The 26,300-nt window shown below is 26.5% G+C and overlaps 1 protein-coding gene across 2 annotated transcripts; it reads right to left on the reverse strand.

Moving 5' to 3' along the window:
- On the reverse strand, window positions 1-26,245 carry LOC105360578 (solute carrier family 2, facilitated glucose transporter member 3). Of its 2 annotated transcripts, none has more exons than XM_011497519.1 (5): window positions 25,947-26,245; window positions 5,772-5,870; window positions 3,376-3,952; window positions 2,416-2,816; window positions 1-1,014 (listed from the first exon to the last, which is right to left on the reverse strand). In XM_011497519.1, exons 1-5 carry the CDS (start codon window positions 25,989-25,991, stop codon window positions 670-672), a joined length of 1,467 nt encoding a protein of 488 aa, XP_011495821.1. In that variant the 5' UTR covers window positions 25,992-26,245; the 3' UTR covers window positions 1-669. The 2 variants fall into 2 exon arrangements, with proteins under 2 accessions (XP_011495821.1, XP_011495822.1); XM_011497520.1 differs by lacking the exon at window positions 25,947-26,245 and adding an exon at window positions 10,835-11,009.
- Window positions 26,246-26,300: the final 55 nt, after the last annotated feature.

The following is a 26,300-nucleotide window of genomic DNA, read 5'->3' on the forward strand; positions in this document are numbered from 1 at the left end:
TTTTGTTTTGTTTTTAGTAAAAAAAGTACATAATTGAATAAGTATAAAACTGGAAAAAAGCGCAACTATTTCATTTTTCATCATGTACATACATTACTCATTTTTCTACTATATTTGTTCATGACTAGAGTCAAAACCCCCTAAAACGACGCGTCAATACGTATCAACACGTATCGTTATACCTAGCGAAAGATAATTTCGACCAAACTTACTTGATCTTTACGCTCGTATTATATATATATATATATATATATATATATATATACGTGTGTGTATCTGCATATGTATTTACGCGGATGTTCGTGTGTGTATTTAATATGTATATTTAGTTGTTCATAATTATTCACATTATCAGATAACCGAAATTTCTTCGTGACTTTAATGGGTGTCGTGTATCAGTAACAGCCTCAATTTACTTTTGCTTTCTCGGACGCGGTGTTTAAAACACATAGGAACTAAGTTGTATAGCTGTTGTCTCGTTTATTTATCTCTTGGTTTTTCAATAATTGTTCGTTTTCCTTGGCTCTCGATACTCAAAAAAAAAAAAAAAAAAAAAAATTAAAAAAAAGCATATACCGTAGGAGAGAAGTTTAAAAATGAAAGATCGGTCGCCCCTTTTGTTATCGAGTTAAGGAAATGCAGAAAACAAAATTCCCGCGCCGAGGTCATTCATTGGTAGGATTGCTGCCTGAACATACTACTAATTTCTTCGATTGACTTATTCTTCGTCTCTGGTACCTTTAGCCAGATAAACACGGTAAAAAGGCCTTGAAGCACAGCGAATACGAAGAAGACGTTTGAGTTTATGGCTGCGGCTAACGGCGGAAACATTATACCCACAAGAAAATTGGCACCCCAATTGATAGCAATAGCAACGGACGTCGCCGTCGGTCGTGCTGACTGGTTAAACAGCTCTGAAACTAGGAACCAGGGTATGCTGCCTGGTCCCGTAGCGAACAGCACGATGAACAGAACGACGAGTACGACAGCCAATATCGATGCTGCAGCGTGACTCTGAAATACACAAAATAATGCGTAAAAATAAATCTGCTAGCTATGTTAAATAAAAATTGTGATAGATTATACATAAATTTTATTTCAATTCATTAATTTCACAAAAAATAACAATAAACATGAATTATTTATAGACGTATATTATTAATAGGTATTCCTTGCTTATTTTCTTAAACGAATTTTCACATATTCTCAATTTAGATTAATTGGAATGATTAAGAAGAACTGTGAAAAGTGGCTCTCTTAAACTTGTTAAAGAACAATTACGTAAAGAATCAATGCAGCTGTAAATTTTTTTACAACAAATATGTGTTAATAAACACTTCAAAATAATATTGCTTATGTTTTGAATTTTTATGCTATTTGTAATTGAATGCATTAAGTTTATTTTTAAAATATTAGCAAACATGAAATAAAATTTAAAAATATTTCATTTTAATTACAAATTTAAATAGTTGTATATTAGTTATATTGATTTTCAATTAATTTCTTAAAATAAATACCTTTTAGAAACCTATGTGAATATATCATGTCAAAACTCGAGACAATTCATTCGCGCGTTAAAATTGATTGATTTAATTAACTTGGCTAGCAAATTTTTTCCTCAGACAAATATAGTTTAAACGTAATAATTTAAAAATGGATTCTTTTTAATAAACAATATTTTACAAATCTGCATTATATGATAAAAATTAGACCTTTGACATTGTACATTTCGGCAACTGGTCATTTTTCAGCTTAATGCTGATTGACATATTGCGTCAGAATTTAGTGTAATAGTATATTATATTTTCAGTTAAATTAACTGAGACTTATCTCATATAAGATTGTCTTATATTCTTTGGCTTTTAATTAATTTATATTTTCGTTAAAAATTTTGAATTTCAAAATATTTATATAATTTTTTGTTCTTTTTATTATTAATGTGTAAGTTGATCATTTGAAATTTCTATATGATCTAAAATTATATTTTGAAATATTATACAATAATTGTAAAAACATGGACGAATTGAAATATTTCAGCATAAACATTTTCTTTTTTATAATTATACATTTAATTTAAAGTGTGATATTCAGGATTTTCTATATTAATTATTACATCATCTATTTTATTATAAAAATTGATTTAATAGTAATGTTATTCAATGTTAAATCATAAATATATGAAATATGAAAATATGATCTTCGAAATTAATATTAGCTAATAAAATTATGAAAATATCCGAAATTTAGGAAAATAATTATGTACACAATAACCGTTTTTCTACAATATTATATTAATATATTTTTAAAAATCATGCCTGCATCAATTTAAATAGAGGTCAACGTAATTATTCTGCGTGTAATCAAGTTACATTACTACGTTATTATTTGATAATAGAATCTTAAAAATTAACTCACTTTAAATAAAAGACAGACTGCTAGTAGACTCGTATCAAGAAACATGCCGAAGAAACCAATCAGCAGTAAAGTCTTACGTCCAGCTTTTTCAACAAGGATCATGGAGATAAATGTCATTAAGACGTTTACAACGCCAACTCCTATCGTAGCATTTTGAGCTTGTTCAGCATCCAGCTGAGCCATCTCAAAGATATTGGTCGAGTAAAACATAATTGCATTGATACCAGATAATTGTTGTGCCAACATAATCATTATGGAGATGAAGAGTGGAATACGAAGAGACGAATTCATTATTAGTTCAGTTAAAGTGACTCTAGGAATAAGTTTAATTGATTCATATTCGGAACGCATGTCTTCCATTTCATCGTGAACTTCAATGGTGCCTCGCAGCCATGTTAGCGCTATAAAAATAAAAGGGCGTTTACAATATTGTAAGTAGTAGTGGATTTAAAATATTATTTACAAATTAATAACTTATATTACAGTGTTGATTAAAGGATATTTTAAAATGAATTATTTTCTTACATTAAAATTTCTTTAATTGCCCTTAAATAATGCGAAATAATATAGATTGTTTATTTTTTATACCATTACATTAAAATTGTTGGAAAAAAGCGCGAATCTGATTAAAATATAATATCAAAATAATAATCAAACATCGATTTAGTTTATCAGATTCGCGATTTTTTTCAACAATTTTAATGTAATGGTATAAAAAATAAACAATATATATTATTTCGCATTATTTAAGGGCATTATTTAAAGTTTGTATATTGAAATATCCTAAATTACCTTTTATTCTCTAAAAATAAATCTTAATTCAGTTTCAAATGAAGCAATGTATAGGACGGAAATTAATGAGCCTTATTCATTGTACGTTATTCTTAAGCAGCATTTAATATATAATGTGAGAAACCGTTAGATCCAATAACTACTAAGAACATGAAGGTAAAATCTAACCTCGTTGAGCATCCATGTCTCTGCCCTTACTTAATAGAAGGTATTTTGGACTCTCGGGGCAGAATGGCAGCGTGATTAGTTGAACGATGGCTGGAACAATTGTGAGAGAGAAAAGCCAAGGCCAAAGCTCGGTAGTACCCATAAGCTTGTTCATACCTAGCACTTGGGCAACCAAAATGGAAATTGTGATGATCAACTGATAAACCGTGCCAACGGCACCACGTAGGTGCATAGGTGATATTTCTGCGAGGTACATGGGCGAGAGACCAGCGTTAAGGCCTGAATTGATGCCAATAAGGAAACGCCCAAGGATTATCAGCTCGTAACTAGCCAAGGGCTTAGCCAATGCTTCAAAGAATACCGCGGCCACGACGAAGATATTGTTCAGAAGAAGGCTACCCTTTCGACCGAAACGGTCGGCCGCAGTACCTACCAGAGCACCGCCGATCATTCCACCCACACAGAATATTGCCACCGCTATCGCCCATGTCACCGTAACATCAGCTTCCAGCGACTCTTTATTCAATGGGACGTCACTACGGTTCATTTTTAACTCCGCAATCCATGGCTGAATCACCTAAATAGCGTGGTAAAGATTATTTTATTAAAACAGAATTTTTACTTTATGTATGCTCGTTATAAAATAACCGTGTTTAGCAAAACAAGTGAATCAATCGAATGAGCAGCTTGATATAATCAACTGCTAATTTATATGTGAATAATAGAGTTCAAAAAAGTCTCGAAGTAAAATACTCATTCGTCCTGAATTCATGATTTTTATTTTAATAATAAAAATTCAAGATTTGTTTAAAATTTATTGTTATTTTTAATTTATATATGCAATACTTGTAATGTATTTTTTCAATACATTGTAGATTTTTGAAACAAACTAACAAGTTTTTTATATTTTGAACAGAATAAGAGACTTTTTACAATATTATAATTAATGATTTTTATCATTAATAATAATTAATAATAAATGAATATCATTCAAACTATTATTTTTGTAATATATATTCCAATAATATAAGTAAATATAATAATTATTATTAAAAATTAAAAAAAAAGCTAAAATAAACAATATAATAACTATTGATATTAGATGAATGTTATTTATTGATATACAATCCATAACGTAAATATTTTTATCTCTCATTAAAAATTCTAATATTACAGAACATTTATATAAATAAAAAATTTAAGTAAAAATACAATTGTGTCTCTACATATAGTTTTTTAAACGTTCGTTAGAATTATGGGAAAAAAAGTATTGTAGTAAGACAAATTTATCGATCTATAGATTACTGACACTTAAAAAAATTAAATAAACAGTTCAATTTATATGATATTATGAATTTTAATTTTATTAAAAACTTCTTCAAATAAATAAACCGCATTTATTTATTACAAATATAAAATATATTTGTTATTAATATTTGAAAATAGAATATTTGTAAAGGAATTTTTTTGTATAACTATAGGTTGGAGTTGTAACTTTTATCAGAAAATATGTACATTGATGTTGATACATCGGCATCTAAATATTGAATTCATTGCAATATTGCACAAAAGATATCTTTATTATATATTTTATATACAGATGAAATATTATTGGCATATATATGTAAAAAAATCTTCTCATTCAAACAAGAGCAAATATTTTTATAAGAAATAATTACTATTATATTTACTTTGTTGCAAAACATATTGGAAAATACATTGAAATGGTATTTTATTACTTTCTTAAAAAATGTCAAGGTTTTTAATTTAATAAAAAATTTAATTAAATTCCTTCAATATGTTAATTAAATCCTTAAATATAAATTTGAATTGTCAATAAATTTACTTGATACAATTTTAATACATAATTTAATTTATAATTATTTTTTACTATAATTACACTATACCTTCATTTTATTTTTATAAATTACATTAATATAAATGGATTGTTATGAATTTTTTCCAAATATGTATAAAGTTATATAATTATATAATTGCATAAAACATAATATTAGGAGCTTTTGTGATAAAATATTATTTAGATTTAAAATTGTGTACTTAATCCTATTTTCTTTATCTAAATCATACCTTAAATGTTAAGTTGAAATATTTATATTATGCAAATTTGAATAAAATTATAATAAAATTCGATATTAAAAAATATATAACAAGTGTAAATATCATGAACATATATAATTTATATATTTAGAAATTTAAATTTATATTATATGGTAAAAAACTATAAAGTATTTCTTTAGAATTTAAAAATGTTAGTTATATTTTGAAATATAACATTTATTTCTTGTTTATTAAATTAATTTATAATTAACTAAATTATTAATCGATACATTTTCAAGCTTAAAATATAAAACAATAATGAATAGAAAATATATTACGGTTGCTGGTGAATTGACAACTCCAGTATTAAAACCATGTTGAAAAGAAGATCCCAATGCTGCTGCACCAATTGCAAAAGCTAAATGAGGATTAAACCCCTGAAATTTCAAAATAGAATATTAATCTCCAGTTTTTTTTACTTAAGTTTTAATAGTAATTTTTATATCTGGTTGATTTAATTAATTGTTTTTTTTCCAAAGATTCCTGTATTTACTAAGCCGAAAAATTTTAACTCAATAATAAAAATAATAAATCTATGCAATAAGTGTGACCTTAATAGTATCAAGTTAACAATTTATATTTTAAGATTAAATCAGTACATTTAATTATATATTTAGTTGTATAATATTATATAATTATTATATATTAATCAGCGTATTCCATGTACATTAATTATATTAATAATATCATTTATATTTTAAAAGTAATATAAAAATATATATAAAACTATTTTTAAAGAGTATGAAAATCTAGGTTTTTAAGAATTAAACTTTTATGGATCTAAAACGTTAAACGAAGTGGAATTAATTTCCATATATAGGTATATTTATGTTTGAGATACATAATATATTAGATTAAAACTATGTAATCAATCTTGAGCAATAAGTAATTAATTCTTCATGATCGCATTAGAAAATAGATCAAGAAAGAAAGAAATGAAAAATAGTAAAAAATCATAATAATAATTTATCTATTTGATACTAATTGATATGTTCAATAGGTCAAATATGTAAAGAAGAATAATTACACAACAATGACATATAATTCGTAATATTAGCTTAATCACTTTCATTTCATATAGAAAACTTTCATCCTATAAACAAATAATTTTTACAATAATTAGAATATCAAGACTGACGTTTTTCTTTTTAAATACTAAAAAACATCATAATTATTTTTTAAAACTCGTGTTTTTTATTTATTTTTCAAAATAATATTAATATTAATTAATTTCTTATCTTCATAGATGATAATTAATTTAATAAATAAATAATTCATATTATTTGAATAAAAATTAGAAAATTAATATTGTTTAGCAAGGAAATAACTAAACATTTGATTATTCCTTTACTCATTAATAATTTATAATTATTTATTAGAGTAAGCAAATAATACTGTATTAATTATTAAAAATTTCAAGTAAATTTAACTAGAAAACGTTACTGTTCATGGTTTCAATCCATTAATAAGTAAAAAAATAGTAAGCTTATCATTATCCCAATAAAAAATGTGTATACTATATAAGAACCGATAAGATGAATCACCAGACAAATGAGAAATTTTTCATCATTTATTTCTAACAAATCGTTTTTAATATAAATGATTTAAAAGTTAATCATAATACGTAAAAAGAATTTTTAATTCAATGTACAATAAGAACAATTAAATAACAGTAATTATATAACTAAAACAGAAAAAGGCTAAACATGTAAATTAATTTGCTTGTGCATTAATAATGTAAAAACTATTACAAAGTTGTTGATTACGTTATTTCATTATTCGAAGTAACGTGATTAAATAACATAATTATTTAATTTGACGGAAATCATAACGTGGTAATATATATTATAAAATGTATTTTCATTTTAAAAGCATGATAAGTAAAATTTATTTATTAATTTGTCATCCAAAAGCTTTGCTTTAATAAAATGATTATTTTTATTTTTCGTTTGAGGCTAAATTACAACGCCATTATAAGCTTCGTTCACATCTCTTATGCAATATTTTCAAAACTGCAATAGTGTTTTTATTTAATAGTGACGTTACATTTTAATACAAAGCAAACATTTAAAAATATAAGTCGTTATAACTCGAATGACTTCATTGTTATACTCGTCTTTCTCTCTCTCTCTCTCTCTCTCTCTCTTACTCCTACGCTATCTCGCGGCGATAATATTTACCAACGAAGAGTGCGACCTCTTGCCTTGACACCCTGATTTTGTAGAATGGCACGCGCGCGCGCACGTTTTGCCTGCTTTCCTGAAAATATTGCACGTGCTCGCACGAGTGCAATCGAGCAAGAATAAGTAATTGATATCAGCGGTGTTTATCCGATGATCCACTGTCGAAAATGCCAAAAGGGTGAATAAACCCAGAAGTGGAAAAACATGGCGTGATATTTTAATGACATCGCGAGTCGCATACGAAATTACGATTCGATTTGAGCTGTAAAACGGTATTTATTCGATTTGTCAAGCTCGCATACTAGTAAACAAATAAAAATATACAAAAATATTGAATTGACGATCAATTTATCACGCCTTAGGATAGGTCATATTATTTGAAAGTCTAATAATTTCTCAGATATTAGTTGCTTTAATAGAAATTCACAATTAATATTACAAGTCCATTTCTTTATCGAGTACCGTGTAATGTTCATACATTTTATCGTAATGGTATGATTATTTCACAATATGTCTGGGTAGCATTTTAATTGATTATGATTATAATATTATTGTAATATTAATCCCTTGGATAATATTCCAAAATATGGAAATAAAACTGATAATCTTGGATTACGATGAATTTTTTTTAAAACAATTTATTTATAATTAAGGATCGAATTTTTTTTAAACATATACAATATATTATCAATTTAATATTAACAACTAATGTAAATATAAGATTTTTTAATAAAAGATATTTTCTTATTCAATTTTAATTTTTTCAATATTATATATTATATATTATATATTCTTATTAATTCACAATTTATATTATTGTAAAATAAATTTTAAATAGAGAGTATTCCGTGCACACCAACCTTAAACATAAATATATAAAGGTGAAATTATACCACAAATACATAAGAGAAGCACTTTTGGTAAGTTATACAAGTAATATTTAAATGATACGTTATTTTCCTATACTTAAACATATTTATAAATTTAATTTTTTTTGTATTTTATATGCATTTCATTTTCAAATATTTACTATGCAACATTAAAAAAGAGAGGCACCTAAGACAAGAATATAGATAAAATGTTTAAGTCATGATAAATTAATTGATAGTTTATAATTGTTATTTTTTAATAGAACGCCTAATCGATTATGTGAAAATTTTGTCGTGACACCACCTTAAGAAAATAATATTATACAGTACTCCAGCACAGTAATTTATAGGATCCTCATAATATTGTTGAACTTGGGAGTATTTTACAAATAATATCCATAAGAACAAAACGATATTTACATATTTATATTTAGTTAAAGTATAAACTTATCCAATCTTTATTTTATTATCTAAATTTAGCTTTATTAAAGTTGTCAAAAGTTTGGCATGAAAAATTTAATTTTTAATATTATTTTTGACAATTATTTCTTGATTGAAAAAATTAAAGAAAATTAAATAGATTTAAATAGAAATTTTTAAATAAAAAATAAATTAATAATTCAATTTTTTCTACATTCTCTAAGTTTCTTGTTTTTAAAATTTACGTTTTACATCAATTTAATCATGCATAATTAAATTTTTGAACTGCTTGTGTTTATTAATTTAAAATTATCATATAAGTTGCCATTTGGATGCGCAATGATGTACATAATATATTTTATATGAGTAATTATGTTTTTCTGACTCTTTTTTATCAGTTCTTTCGTTACCTCGCTTCGTTTTTTATAATGTATGACAAATTTGTACATTATAATAATGTTATTGGTTTGTATAATCGTGATTGTCAAATTAAATATTACTATTATTTTTTAATATAAAACATTAATATATAAGCAATCATTTTTATTATTTACAAATAATTAAAAAATAAATTGCATTAAATTTATTTACAAATAAATATTGTAAATATATATTTGAATAAAAAATAGAATAAATATTATTTATAAATATTTTATTTGTATTCAAAAAATTAAATTGAATAGTATTTATTGATTTTTAATATAGACAAATTTGTCATTGTCATTTCGATATTTTCATAATGTTCGTTAATATGATCGTCCATCAATAAAATATTTATTCGAACTAAACTGATCGAACTATAAAACATCTTTATGAATAGATAATATATTGAATAGAAAGTAAATAAAAGTGTTTCTCATTTTTATTAATAATTTTAAATTCAAATACTTTAATGTTTAAATTGTATATTAAATAAAATTATTCTCAGTCAAATGAAAGTTCTATTTAATGAATGTGAACATAAATTGTTATAAAACCCTTATTCTAATCTTGAATTATTAAAAATAGTTTTTCTCTTCTCAATAAAATTCGATTTGCGTAAAATAATTTAAAAACATATTTTGAGAAAGTTTTATTTCAGTGTTCAAATCAAAATTTTATTTGAATCGATTTTTCAAATTTCAGAAACTGATGTTATTACTCATAATACAGATTTTCTTTATGTATTTCTCATTTTTTTATACCATTATTTTGATCAATTATTTATTATCGCTTAAGCAAGGCTACTACTGACTTTCCTATAAAGTAATACATACTTATATCTGGTGTTTGTGACGTTATCTCTTCTAGCGAAAACACATGGCCTCATTTTAATTCATAATAAAAGATTATTAAAATGCTTTTACCCGAAGTTGTATTACATTTTTTGCGTGCAAATTTAATAATTTCGAAGCTATACAATGCCATCTGTTTAATTTTGTAAACTTTGATATTATATGTAATACTCTCATCGACTGATATATTCGTTATAAATACTAAATGAAACCTACCGAATTAAAAGTCAAACAAAATCGTTATCTTAAGAAGATAAATAAAAAAAAAATTTTTCATATAACTTATAATTGTTTAAGTAAGCATAAATTTTATCATTAGTTGTTCATTTATAATATTAACATTATTGTTTATCAATATTATTTAGTTATAGTGCATTAAATATCAGCAATAAAAAATTCTAAATTAATACTAATTTCTAAATCAAAGGAATAATTAGTAAAACTAAACAGTATAAAGCTAAACGAAACTAACTAAATAGTAATGTAGTTGAAATATATTTTTCACAAATTACAGCTCGTTGACCGCTTTCTTCCTCATAACACGCATGCACGAGCGCGCGCACGCACATACGCACACCAAATCGTTAAAACTTACTCGAACGGACCTCTTGATATACGGCATCACGATCTTGTAGAGAAAAAATTCGTTCGACTAGATAGACAGGCGAATTTAGGATACGGGGGCTCGGCTTGTCTACGCCAATGCACTCAAGCGCCGCGTCGCGTAGGGGAAAGCCGGCGAAAAGCTCGAAAGAAAGGCGGGAACCACACGTGCGCCAACGACTGCCGACCCTCACTCCGTCTGTCGACTCTTATATGTGGCGGCCTCATCGCCACCGCCACCACCACCTTCTCCGCTGCCACCGCCGCGGCCTCCGCCTCCGCTACCGCTACCGCCGTCGTTCCCGCCATGTGTTCCGTTCCGTACGAGACCACGGCACCAAGCAACACCGTAAAATTCGAAGCTACCCGGGGATTGTCGCTCTGAAATTCACGGACTATCAAGGGACGCGTGACATATGTCCGAACGAGGTGCTTGGATATATGTATGAGAGCGAATTGTCGACTCGAATGAGATATGCTAAATCAACGAACTTTCAAGGAGTGCTGAACCCTCAATTGGTTGCTTTTTGATTCAATTACTAATGACAATCAAATAAATAGTAATTTAATTAATTGATATAATTGCTTTTTCCAGATGCTTACATTCTGAAGCTGGTTGATAAAATTAATAAACCACGATGCATAGCGCCTTTGGGTCTTTGGTTGTCAGGGCTTCAACATTTTGTTAATTAATAATTTAATTAGTAGAGCAAGTATTTTAATCATAAATTTTTGAGAAATTTTTTCCAATGCTTAATTTAAAATAAAATAAGCATTCCTCAAGAATTAAATTTCATTAATTTCGTTGATATCTTGAAGATATCTAATTAATTGGCTGTTTGTCTTTATTATGTATATATATATATATATATATATATATCATAACAGTATTATTTAGTAAAACAAAAATTCTCATTTAAGTAATGTATATTGAGATAATGGTACTATTAATAATTCCTTAAGAAATTTCAACGCCAACTTAATACACCTCTAGAAAAAATATCATAATTGTTATATGATATTAAATGGTTTGATAGAAAAGTGATAAAATTAATTACCTTCTAATATAAGAGTTAATTGAATTACATTACTAAGCCCAAATAAGTAGTTGCCATTATCATTTATAAATATATAATTAATAATGTATAACTATATATAAAATCCTCTACATTCTTAAGAATTAACATTGAATAAGAGATTCATCTATCATCTCAATGATGTGTTAATACAACTTTTTCTATAGTATAAAAATGTTATTTATGTTATATTAATACACGACAAAAGTTGTGATGTTTTTAATTTAACAAATATTTAATTAATTATAAAATTTCCAAGAAACAACATCTGACATATATAGATTAATCATAATGATAAACACGAATATTATTGATTGAATATGCTATTTATTATCGATGTCAATTTTTGCAGAGGATATAATGTTAAGCATATAATTTAATAATTAAAACTATTTTTATAAAAAGAGCTTCGAAAAAAATAGTTTTTCTTGTATTATTGCATACATAGTTGAATTAGAATTACATTAATGAAGTACAGGGTAATATGCTTTGAAATAACTAAGAAATATTCAAAGGATAAGTGTCCCTAATAGATTGTTTTTATTTATCGACATATGTCAATACGAAATTTACATACATATATGTGTTTACATAGATTGCAAGCACAGGTCAAAGTTGAAATTTTGTTCTATAAACGTCACATAAGTGAGGATCGAATGAAAGGCACATTTAATTGATGAAAATGAATTGCATATACAATGAAGATTGAAACACTTTTTAAGCAATGAAGAACATGAATATTATTTTTATGCACAGATGAATACCTTATAACGAAGTGCTTTTTATAAATGACCAATTTAATAAAACAATAATAACACATTTTTATGAATGAGTTTATACAATAATTCTCGAGTACAATTTCTATACTGTGATTAAAATGATAGGGATAATTGTTTTATTAAAAGACTAATTAATACTGAATGTTATAGGCGATATGAATTATAATTTTATTTTCAATTTAAATCATGAATTCACTATTAGAATAATATTATTAGTATTATTATTCTAAAAGATTTATTCATATAAAAAATGTTAAATCTCTTCATATTAATATTCAATAAGCTTATTTATTCTAATTCTATTTCTGTGTTTCTGTAAGGTATATTTTATAAATCGTTTGACTTGTTAAGCCAAACATTAGAATTTCTTTAAAGCAACTGCGAAAGAAGTGCATGCGACAGGCTCAGTCTACACTAATCGCCAAGCAATTAGAATTTGTTATTTATCCGCAAGATAATTCAAGTTGATTGATACGGTGTTTTGCATATGTAATAGTAAAATTTATTCCACTAACAATAATAACATAACTGCAGACAAAGTATATATATGAAGGCATACAGATGTTTATATAAGATTATTCACTTTTTTTAAGTTTTATAAAATTATCTTCAATATTGATAAGTTTCGCTATATTTTAAGATTAGATAATAAATCAATTACTATAAAATAATAAACTTAAAGTTTTTAATATTTAATTTATTTAATATTTAATCTAAATAGTTAACCTTAAATCGGATGATTATTGTTACTTAATTAGGTTAATCGATTATTCTTTTATGTATTCTATAAATGACTCTTATAATTATGACAATTAGTTTATAATAATATATATACTGATTATAAAAAAAGCAGTATGAATAATATTGACCTATTAAATTAATTGAAAACAGGTTTCATATAATCAAAAAGAATCCATTTCCTAATTTTTTTACTAAAAAGATTTTGTTATAATGAAAAAAACAATGCAAACATAATTCTTTTGCTTATATTTCAACAAACTTTAACTTTTATTTATAGATAAAACAAATGTGACATGTTATTATAGACTATAAATAATAATTATAGATTGTAGTTCATTCATTTTTTTAAAATTATATTTGAATTTTTAAATAAGTATTTTTTATTTGCAAGGAAATATTAAATCATTGTTTAATCTTACCTTTCTTCTTAAACCTAAAAGATATTTGTTTCTATTTTCAATAAAATATTTTACAAAGAATAAACGATCCGTATTTTTGCATAAAATATAATTATCCGATTATTTGATCAGATGAATTTTATTATTTATCTTTGTAATTTATTATTAAACTAGTATTATTATTAATATAAAAACATATTTCTAAATATAAATAATTCAAGTAGTTTATCAACTACTTTTAACATTTTAATGTTAACATAGTCGATGCATGTTTATATTTAAGAAAGGCTGATTTGTAATTTTAAAACTTTTGGAAAACTTTTTATTAAATTAAAATATTTTTTTAAGGAATAAATTTATTGTACAATTTTAAAATTAAAATAAGAAAATAAATAAATATTACAATTTAGAATTAATTTATAATATTTTTAATATTGTATGTAACTAATATAATATTCTAAAGCGAACACATAGTATCAGTTGTTAAATATTTAATTTCGAGAAGTATAATATTTAAAAATAATAATTTCATTTTGCAAAAATCTGTAATTGTGACTTTTTACTTTGTACTTAAAATTACTATTAAATACTTTATCTAATAAACAATATATTTTATTATAAAATAAATAAATAAATGACAAAAATTATAACATTTATTGTTCACTGAATTTTAAAAATATTTTATTGAAACCTAATAAAACAGAAAGTTTAAATTATTGAAAGAATTAATAAAAAAAAAAAAAAAAAAATTAATGAAATCCAAAAAAATGTGATTATATAATTAATATACCTTAATATTAAAAATTTATATATTACCATCCAAAGACCACAGACCAACAAAACACAAATCTATTGAATTGTTAACAAACTTTTGAATATTATGTCACACTAATGTTGTATATTTTTTTAAGTAATTATTTAAATTAAGTAATTAATTTTCAGAAAAAAAGTCGATACGACAGAATTTTCAGTAATAAAATAGGTGATATTGTAGTTAGACACAAAAAATTGCTTAGATGTAATAATAGCTTACAGCTTATGATCAGTTTTAAGTTGTTTAAATTTATACTCTAATGACACATGCATTTTTTTGGTTTATCGGTGTCCAACAATATACGTTGTACGAACACGTATTAGTACAATGCTTATCAGCCTTGCCAATAACGTAATTTTTTTCGCATTTACGCGAAACAGCATCCGTTGCTCTCTGCTTTTTTTCAGATTTCATTCGGCTGCTATAAAAATAGCAATGTGACTCGAATAACGTGCTCTTGAAATACAGGAGTGCAACTTTTTTCCTTGTACTTTGCCCCTGTGGTTGTAGCGACGCTCAAGGCTGATAAAGTCATCAACTGTGACCGTCAACTCAAGTTACTTATTCTGAATATAATGCCGCCGTGTAACTTACTTAAATATTGATGATCTTAATTTTCGTTTAAATACTAATGAAGGTGTAATTTGGATTTATGGATTAGCCGCATATAACACAAAATTTACTATTCAATTAGCGATCAAACAAATGCTGTACGAATTGCTATTATTTTATATGCATACAAGTAATGAATTGCGATTAATAAATTCCCAAAAATAAGTTTTCTTAAGATATTCACATAGTTAATTCGATTTACAAGTAGTGAACTTATAAGTTTATCCAAGCTCATTATATCAAAAGTTTAAATACACCTACGCGTATTCAGGGACATAAGAATAATGTATAAGTAACCGATATTGAGGTAGAAGAAAGATGAAGAACTTAGATGCACGTGCAAAACCATTTATTGCATGTAATTTAATGATTACATTTACATATATTTTAATGAAATGAATATTGCTTATACGGAAGAAGTGGTCGAGTTAACATTTTATCTGTAGTTAACATCTTAGTCATGAATAAAAATACAATTTTTGTTGTATATGGAATTATGAGCAAGGGCACTTAAAAAAGTCGAAGTCGAAGTTAATTTTATAATTTAATATTTAAATAAGTATTGAACACAGAATTATAAATTTGCTCTTCTAGTCATATTTCTTCTAATTTTAATATTGAGCGAATTATTTAATTTTTAATAAGTATTCAATAATTTATTAGGATAATTAAAGCACAGGCTTAATTAGTTGTTGCATTGGAATAAATAAAGTACGAGTACTAAATTACCTTCGATTATATGCTGAAAATATATGTTAAATTATATTTTTACAACATTAAAAATTAGTTTTATAGATAGATAAAATATTAAATTGTAAAATAAATATTGTATACAGCATCCTTATTTCAAAGCTGCAATGGCGTTCAAAAAGACACATCATAATTTTTACAAAGAACTTTAAAAGACTACGTTTTAAATGATTCCAACCTATTGTCTATATTATTCATGAATATTTTGTCTATTTCGAATAGATATGTTGCTTTAAAGACATTTGAACTTCTGCGGAAAAGAAACAGAAACTCATTAAAAGACTTTAGGTATATTTTGCGTTTAAAAATCTAAACGCAAATAACCTCAAATGGTTACCTTCTCAATTTTCTTGGAAAAATGCTGATTTTATTATTTATTAGATAGAAAATAGTGACAAAAGAATCATTTTGAATTTTGAATTAATGTCATTTTTACAATTCCCTTTGAAATTCAAGCTTCCTTAATTATAAATCTCGTATTAATATGAGGAAATTGAGTTAAATGTTTAATTAACAAAATTATATTTTCATCTATTCTTAAACTAATGAATGATTTGTTCATCTCGTTAATGCATTGTTTCAACTTATTTATATTTCATTAATTTTTTAGCTTTCATTTATTATTTATTTTAGTTATAAATATATAATCACGTATAAATATATTTTTGATTTATTTTCACACTATTATTTAATAAAAATAGTTTTAGTGATATTCAAATATAAGGACTTATTAAGATCAAATAATAGTCAGAAATTTATTAATACAAAAACTTTCAATATGTATTACAATATATATTCCTAAAGTAATTAATATTATTTAATTCCTTATCCATTATTGCGCTTAGAAATTAATATAACGCTTAAATTATTTTTAATACTCAATTGAAACTACAATATTGCATATTTTAATCAGTAGATATAAAATGATAATAGTTGACAATATATCATATTTTTCAAGTTCAGCCTTCAAGAATAATTAATACGACGAGACTTCAAAAAAATAAGAATCTATTTTACAAGTAATAAATTCTATTGTTTTAGATAGTTATTTAATAAATTAACTTTAATATTATAATGCAAATAAATAAACATTTATTACAATAAAAATAAGTGATAAATATAATGCATACAATATATAATGCAACATGCTATGTCTCAGAATAATGAAACCTTATATTACACTCCGGATGATAACGTAATTGTCGAATCATTGAATATCTGTTGCTCGACTTGTATGCGTTATTTTTTATACGATACATTCGTCATTAAATGTATTGTAAAGGAATTACACGCACACGGTAGGCGGAACATTGTCTAAATGACATTTGCCTTTGGATTCTCATAGTATTTAAATATTGTCATGTAACGTAAAGAGTTTCATTGATAATGCCAGACGTTCTAAATAGGCTACAGTGAGCCAAATCATTACACAAAGAAATAACAAAAAATAAATCTAAATTTTATAGAGGCTGTCAGAAGCTGGAAAATAAAAAAAAAGCAAGTGCTCTAATACAATGATTTACATTTATAAGTAAATTTATACAAAATGTACTTTAGATTTTTTGTACGTAAATTTACAAAAGTTTCTAAGCCCACATAAATTGGATATAGCTGTAATATACTTAGGAGTATATTGTATAATAATTAGTGAAATATTTTAAAATTTTTTTCAATTGACAAATAATATCCATTATATCAAGAAAATTGAATTTTCACTAAGCTATAATTGTCAAAAACCTATTAATGTATAACAATTTATAATGAAAAGGAAGTAATTCGAACAAAGCATCGTATGTCATTCTTGTTAATAAAAAAAATAAAAAAACAATAGACATAGAAAGAATTGCTTGTTAACGTCGTGAATGAAGTAGGATTAGGTAAATAGACAGCAGTTTGCAACTCAAAAACTCCAATAAATATATTTTTGATCTCGTTTTTTCTTCATCTACTTACTTGGCTAACTTAATTTTAATTCAGAATGATGCTTGTAATAGAAATTATTTTTTTCTATTTTTTTCACATCTACGTATGGACAAATGCACATTATTGAAATTACTATGAATTCTTAATCTATTAATTTACTAGTTTTACATTTATTAATTAACTGTTTTATTTATATACGTGCATATGTATATATATATATATATATATATATATATATATATATTCTCATACAATGCATTCATATAAAAGCTGGTGGTAATGCAATTGTACATTGCGTGCAGTTATACTTTCGTAGATATCGTATTTTTAAATATAAATTGAAATCGCTTTGTTTAATCAAATAATAGTTTTAAATTACTATTACTGACTATTTCGAAAATTGATGTAATTATGAGTTTCCTCTATTATAGCCGTTTCAGTTTAATAAGTATTAATAAGTTTCAGTTCGTTCACGGTTTTCATGCATTTACGATCTATATAAACCAAAGTTTTATATTATAATAGTTGGTTTTTAGCTTAGGATTAAAATTTTAAACTTTTATGATTTTTTTGTTAGCTCAAGCGACGCATATTACGAAATACATAAAGATACATTTTCAATATTTAACTCATTTATATTTATTAATATTTTCTAAATAAATAAATGTAGATAATTTAGTGTAATATAATAAATGTAAATCTTTTCCGAAATTAAAAAATAAATAAAACATTTATTTTAAATAATTCTGAAAATATATTTTAAAGTTTAGTCTTTATACGTGCATTTTATTTTTATTTTTACATATTAACTGAAAATGAGCATAAGATTTGTTGATTAAATCAATATTCAGTTAAAGTGTAAAGTGATATCCGAAATTTCAATATATATTTTTATACTCGTATTAATTCAATCTTTATAAAATAATTTTGATAATTTTTTACTATGTAATAATATGCTAATAATATACTAAGGTATTTATGCACTAATTAGATACGAAATTTTACATTTGTTTTAAAGTAGAAAATTGTATAACTGTATAATTAAATGAATAAATATTTAAAGAATAATTATGATACACAAATTCACTGTAATATACTGCTTGAATTTTAGAAACATTATCAATGCTATTAATTAATTAATTCTTTTAATTTATGAATTATGCACGGGACTATAATTAAAAAAGATAAGGAAAAGTAAAAAGAAACATGAACGAATGAACAATAAACAAACCTGGTTACGAACATAATAAGATTTTAAACGAATATATGGAAAGCTCGAGTTTGAAGAAAAATTAGGATATACGTATTTGCAAACGTACCTTGAATATTAATACTGTAATTACCAAGATGGGTTAATTGTATATAAATTATAAAAATTTAATGGAATTTTAACGAGTCTACGCCAGTGGTAGTCGGATGACTGTACCTCGCGAGCTTCCCGTTTCTCAAGCACATTTGTCTAAAGTTGCAACTGTTTCCAAGTCTCTACGATTATAGGCTATATATCTTGAAATCGAGAAGAAAAAATTAACATTATCGAATTGCTGGAGAATAGAAGGAAAACATTCGGCTAGAACCGTTGCATATTATAAAATCGAATTTATTTATAAAAAAATTTATTATTAATAAGTAGGATAAATTTCAAAAGAAGATTCCGATTTCTAGATAAATTTAAAACTATCGCTAGGGATAGATTTCATTGGCCTACTATTTAAATGCTTTCATTATGCTATTAATATTTGCATTATAATACTGTTATAAATAAAATGTGCGTTCCTTTTGAGATGTAAATTGTGATGTCTCACACATTTCAATTGTCCACATAATTCGTTACGCATAAACTTCAAGCTCCGGGTATCCGAGGAGCTTATAGTCATAAATAATATACGGGTAAGTCATCATAGGTAAGTTGGATTTCGAAGGCGGGCTCTGGAGGAATCGAAAGTTATTGAGCGACGTAGTGATGTTGCCCGTGGAGACTCGCATGCATGCAAATATCTCTTACTCCCCCCCTCATTTCTCTCTCTCTCTCTCTCTCTCTCTCTCTCTCTCTCTCTCTCTCTGCATATGTATGTACGCGCTTAGATGCTCGAGTATATACATATTGAATACAAATTGAAACATGCGTCGTACACACGAGGATATCTAGTATGGATGGGATGGAGGTGTGACGCTCGTGGAGGCTGGCGATTGGACGTCGCTCCGGTCGAGCCTCTACGTGTTTTAACTACGTGCTACAGAGGCATCGCTCGAATTCTTTACTGGCGGCGGTAGGGCGCGAGAAGGGGAAGACAGTGTCGAGAAGCACGAGTTTCGTCGCTCACTTCTTTTGGAAGTCTCTTAAATTCGTAGAAATCATTCGGGCGGATTAAAAGCCGCGTTTGCTTGAGATTGTGTGCCAGGTGCCCGATGATGATTCGTCTTTATTTCCGTGTTGCTCGAAGGCCGCGTCACACTTTCGAAGCCGATGAATTTTTTTTCAGAAATCGGACGGGTTCGTTGTTCGGTCTATAGATGTTTGTGGTTTTAATAGAATATTTCGCAGTTGCATGAAATTTCACGCCCCGGTGTAAATTCTCGTACACGGACACTTATACTTGGCTATTTTTAACTAGTTTTGCGAGAGCTACTGTAGCATTGTTGCCACCAAATGGCCGATGCCCTCTGTGAAGGATAAACGGTTTTTACTTCTCATTTCATTTGCCGCTGCTGTGCCTATTTATTTTGATTAGTATTTAATTTGCTTAGCAACTGCGATCATTTTCGAACATCATATTTATCCAATATTTTGTCGTAACGATAAAATCTATAAACAAAGGAAAAATGCGGTTGATTATTACAAATTTACTAAAAGAAAAAAAAAGCAATTAATCATACGTTTGAATTTTCAAGATAACTATTCATTTCCTATTATTTATGGCAAATGAATAGCCGGCGTATATTAGGCTTTTACTTTCCTACATTGAACTTTAATCAGAGTGGAGATTGAGGTTATGTGTCATAATGAAACTTCAATTTGTTCATAAAGCATTATTTATAAGAAAGTACGTTTTAATTAAAGCTCATGCTTATTATATTACCGTAAGTCTTAATAAAATCGATGGGTGCACATACTTGGAAAAAAGAGAAAAGTTCCGGCGGACGTCGTTGAAGCTCGAGCTCGACATTTAGATGCATTGGTGCGCGAAAGGAAGAAGGGACGAAGGGAGAGCGATGGGCTGACGTAATTTAACCGTACCTTACATCAGTTTTCGTTCGGTAAAAGGGATGCGTCGTAAACTATCAAAATGTTTTTTATGACAGGAGCTTAGGATATTGTACGTGTTCTGTAACAAGCGAATGATCCAGTGGAGGTAGGCGTCTTTAAACGGTCACGTCCTTCTATAAATCACTTTAATCATTGAACATTGACTTTAACACTAAGAATTAACATTGGAATTTATAGTTACTTCGAACTGTGATTTTCACGATAATGATTCAATCGCTAAAGGTGACACCTTCAATCTTTACTTAATTATATTCAACTTTTTTGACATTGCAAAATAATAGGTATTTATAGATATATTAAAACTCTATGCTTTACGATCATTTGTATTTTGCATTTTTCTCCTTGAAGAGAAACTGCTGGGAATCACTTTTTTATTCTTAAAGGTCAAAGGTGAATTGAATTCTTCGACGTATGGAATGTTAGCTTTGGATGGTTTGACAATTTTTCGCTAATTAACCAATAGAAATAAATTGTAAGATTTATAAACGCTGAGTGATAGTAGGACTTTGATCCCATGTGCTAGATTGACTACATAAATTATTCATTTGGCTTAAACTTTGGTACACATGTCTGTGCGCTCGTATACTATCGTATTCGTTTGTTTCATAAAAGTTTTTGTTATCTATATAATATATAAATAATGAAGAATAATTCTTATATTCATTGCGCTATAGGCATTTATTTTTATATTCTTAATATATTTTTTATATTTTTTATATTTTTTATATTTTTATATACTTTTTATATTCTTCATTGATTTACTAATGTATTAAATATTATTCATATTATTATTAAATCATATATATGTTAAATAAATGCAATGTTTTACATACTTGAAAATGGAAAAAATTTAGTCAAATGAAAATGAAAGGTAAATCGTATTAATTTTCAATTAATATCTCATTATTATAAAATAATTTTATAATTTTATAATTTTACAAGTATTACAATAAATGAAAAATTTGGTGGGACTTATAATGTCGGTGTTTTTATTTTATAATTATGTCTTCTTATGTACTTTATTTACTACTTATACTTTACTAACAATTACTCAAAAACTCCATACTTTAAAAATGCTATTAATTTGCATTAAGGAGTACAATCAATATATGCAAAGTAGCTACAGGAAAGTGAGGAGAAAGTGAATAGCAAATAATTTATAGCAATAATGAGTATATAATTATCCAGTCTACATATTTTCAATAAAATATTTACATTCAGTGCCTGGTTGGATTAATATTATCTATAAGTGAAAGTATTTAACTCACTTCTTTCAGTTATATTATAAAGCCAGTTTTACGGAACAACTTTTCAAAAGTAATAATTAAAGGACTCGTTATGAACAAGACGAACCAGTAAAAAAATCACGCATTACGAATTGAACGAATAACCGATGAGTACAAAGCGACAGCTAAGCATACAGACGTATTTTATTTATGCTACGAGCGAATAGGAAGTGGCTATATAGAGTGATACTGGATAATAAATACATTCGAAACTGGGTGTTATTCTCAATGATTATATATTTCATAATATTTAATTTAATATGTCTCGTTCTTTCTTTATTATTTTTATAAACAAGCCAATAATTCGCAATTCTTATTTTCACTTATTTTGTTCGCGTATCTCTTAAAAAGTATGGCTACAGCGTTATTCTGAAACGCGAAGGGTCGACAACGGTTCAAGAGCGAAGAAAACAATAATGAGCAATCGGAAGTGATCGATGGTCTGCCATGACGTAACGAATTATTGTAGGTCAATAAGAAGACGAAGGAAATAAAGAGGGGCTCGACCGACGCGCGTGCGCTCTTATCTCGCCAACCAAACCTCAATTGCCCTCCCTCCTCCTACTATCGCTTTCGCTTTCTTTTGCGTAGGTGTCGGAGATTCCAGCGGGTAAGATTTCGTTCTTTGGACCTCTTTTTCCTAATCGTACCCCACTTCCAACGTGCTCGCTTACGATAGTGCTCTAAAGCATTGTTTCTTTTGGCTTCCATATCAAGGAAAGTGAGATTAGACTACAATGATATTTGGAATGCAAGTAATCAATTTTTATAGTCGATTATAATGCGCGAAGAAAGATTTTTTCATATAATTGTTTTTCGAGCTTACAAAGCTCGTGTTTTCAAAAACTGATTACTTTTGAAATCGAAATAGTACGCTTATTTAAATAAATACGTGAGTCAGAAAATGTTAACATTATATTAGAATAAGTAGACCCATTTTGCTCCTACATATTTACGATAAAGATTAAATCTCAAAGATATGATGTTATTCGATATTCTGTAGTTATCATTTATCGAATGAATTTTATCAAACATCTATGATAACAATAAGAGTCTATTTAGAATGTGAAATACCTTTACAATTTCATTGCTTTTCATTTAATCTGTTAATGTTCGGAATATTTTATAATTTTTGAAAACAATTTTATAAGTATTAAAAAAAACTACAAAAAATATTTCAACTTCATTCAACGTGCAGTGCCATTATACAATGCGTTTAAATAAATTAGGCAGATCAAAGTTCAAGAGGACAAAAGAATATTTTAATGTGTAAAGTACTTTGAAATCTTTATATTACTGTAATAAAAACACGAAAAGGTTTAAAATAGCTTTTTCTAGAATAGTAAAATTCTATAAGAATGTAAAATAAATAATAATGAACGTAAATTTAGTAGTAATAAAAGTAAATCTTAGTATTTGGTGGAAACAAGAAAGATATTCAAATATATCCTGCACATTATTTTTTCTTGTGTAAATTTCAATCGCAATAATTTTAGCCGCGCGAACATTGGTAAAAAAAGAAATTTATATTAGTCGCGTTTTCATCTATCTTTTTTCTCAATGACTATATAATAAGAAGCTTAAATTTGTGAAGTTAAGTTCTCGACGATTTATTCTTGTACCATTTTGAAGTGACGGAGACAAAAATCAAAAGGTTTATATCTTTGGAGTTTATTTATGTAATTATTCCATATTTAAATTAGTTGCTACTAGAAATTTTTATTTTTAATAACTCAAACTTTTTATGTGTATTAAAGAAATAATAATATTTATAAACCAATATAATATATTAAATTTTATTAAATTCCTTTTTTCTAATATAAGTATGCACAAATAAAGAACTGCATATTTGGTTAAGAACTAAAAACTTTTAATTTGTTTTTATAAAAAGTGGTTATACAAATCAAGTTCATTAAGTTATTAAATAAAGTTTGTAACTTTATATCTTATTATATTTTGCAGAATCTCCCAAATTGTTTACGTAGAAATTTCAGAATTTTCTTTAATTAATAACAATTTGTAAATTCTTTATCTATTAACGTAAGTATCTATATATGTATGCAATGTATATATGTATATATCTATATACGGTTAAATATAAATTTGATTATATAATAAATAAATAATTAATATTCTAATGGAAAATGATATCTAGTTTGCATTATAGAATATTCGATTTACATAATATATATATTTTGTTTGTCAAATGAACATTATTTATATATTTAATTATTTTTGTCATTAAGAAATTAATGTAGATATCACTTGTTTTTAATAAAATAGTTATTGTTGTCGGCAAGAAATTTAATTTCAATTATATCATTATTGATGATTGAACAATCGCTTGAAAAATGTCATTAATTAACATTTTTGTTATCAAAAAGATCAATTAATCCAATTAATAATTGCATAACATCTATTTTAATGTCACGATAAATAAGTTAAGAGTAATATTATTATGAATATTAAGTGATTTACAAGTTTGATGACGATTTAAAAAGTATTAATATGCGCAGATAATAGCAGAACACCGATTTATAAATGTTTATATATTGCTCAAAAAAGACAAATTTTTGCGTTAATTACAGAAATGTAAATAGATTGTCACCTAGGATACGGTTGTAGGTTGTTCAATTTGAATATAATAAGCAATGAGTGCAGGCAATTTTTAACCGGCACAGAGATAGCAAAATACGTGACGACTATCGGTAGACACGACTAATATTATTTTATCGCGTGAGAAATTTTATGGTAATTTTTAACTGTTTAATTTTTAATTGTTAAGAAAATGACAAAAAACTTTCTTCGCTTGCATCGACATTTTATAAGTGCATCTGTGACATTTTTAAATCGTTGTTTGATGAATTTGATTGTACCAAACGAGTCATTATACAATTATTTTTATTTTTATTTTATGGATAAACGTTATTATTTAATGCTTGCTGAGCATTTTTTAACGATAAACGATTGAATAAATAAAAAAGTGTTGTTTTTCTTTAAGTAGTACTGCAAATGGAATAAAAATATGTTAATTTATAATATATAATTTGCTATTAAGTATCAGGTCGAGCTTGGATAAGTTGATAGTGTTGTTTACAAAACTGCGATCATCAATATTAGACAAATATGATCAAAACTCGATGGAAATCTCTTGCGACTGTAAACATTTATTGTATGAAATTGCATATTGACTTGTTAAACTAAAGTCAGATCTAGTGAATTTGAGGAGCAATTTAATGCGGTAAAATACATTTTCACATGAGAAGCTAAAGTCTCCGCATGAATATATTTGACAATAAAGATTCTTCTTCTAGTAATATAGCGTTAAATTTTTACACAACGGGATGACAAAACTACTATTTGTCGGCACAAAAAAGATCGGCTCAAAGTGAATAAAAAATAGCGAGGGGCTATTATCGTAAAATGAAAGATTATCCAAGTACCAGGAAGTTCTTACCTTGAGTGATAACGAGGGCTGCTCCTTGTCGCTCCTCTTGGCCATTTTGGTAGCTTGGATAAGTAGTCCCTCGAAAAAAAAAGCTGTGGGTGCCGGCGGTGGCTGTGCGCTGATTGATACTTAGTCGGCGACTGCGGCTGGGAGCAGCTGCGCGCACGCCCAAAAAAATGGGAGTGACAAGGAGAAAAGACACAAGGGGAGAGAGATAGAATATACGAGCGATCGAGAGAGGAGAAACGGAAACATGCGTCTCTCCTGGAAGCCGCGTACGCAAGTAGAGGCGGCTCGAGCTCTTGTGGCGGGGCGACATACACACCTTCGGATGCGACCTCTTGTCTATCCCTACCCGCGGGG

The sequence above is a fragment of the Ceratosolen solmsi genome, unplaced genomic scaffold, assembly GCF_000503995.2.
Source record: "Ceratosolen solmsi marchali unplaced genomic scaffold, CerSol_1.0 scaffold47, whole genome shotgun sequence".
Taxonomy (NCBI): domain Eukaryota; kingdom Metazoa; phylum Arthropoda; class Insecta; order Hymenoptera; family Agaonidae; genus Ceratosolen; species Ceratosolen solmsi.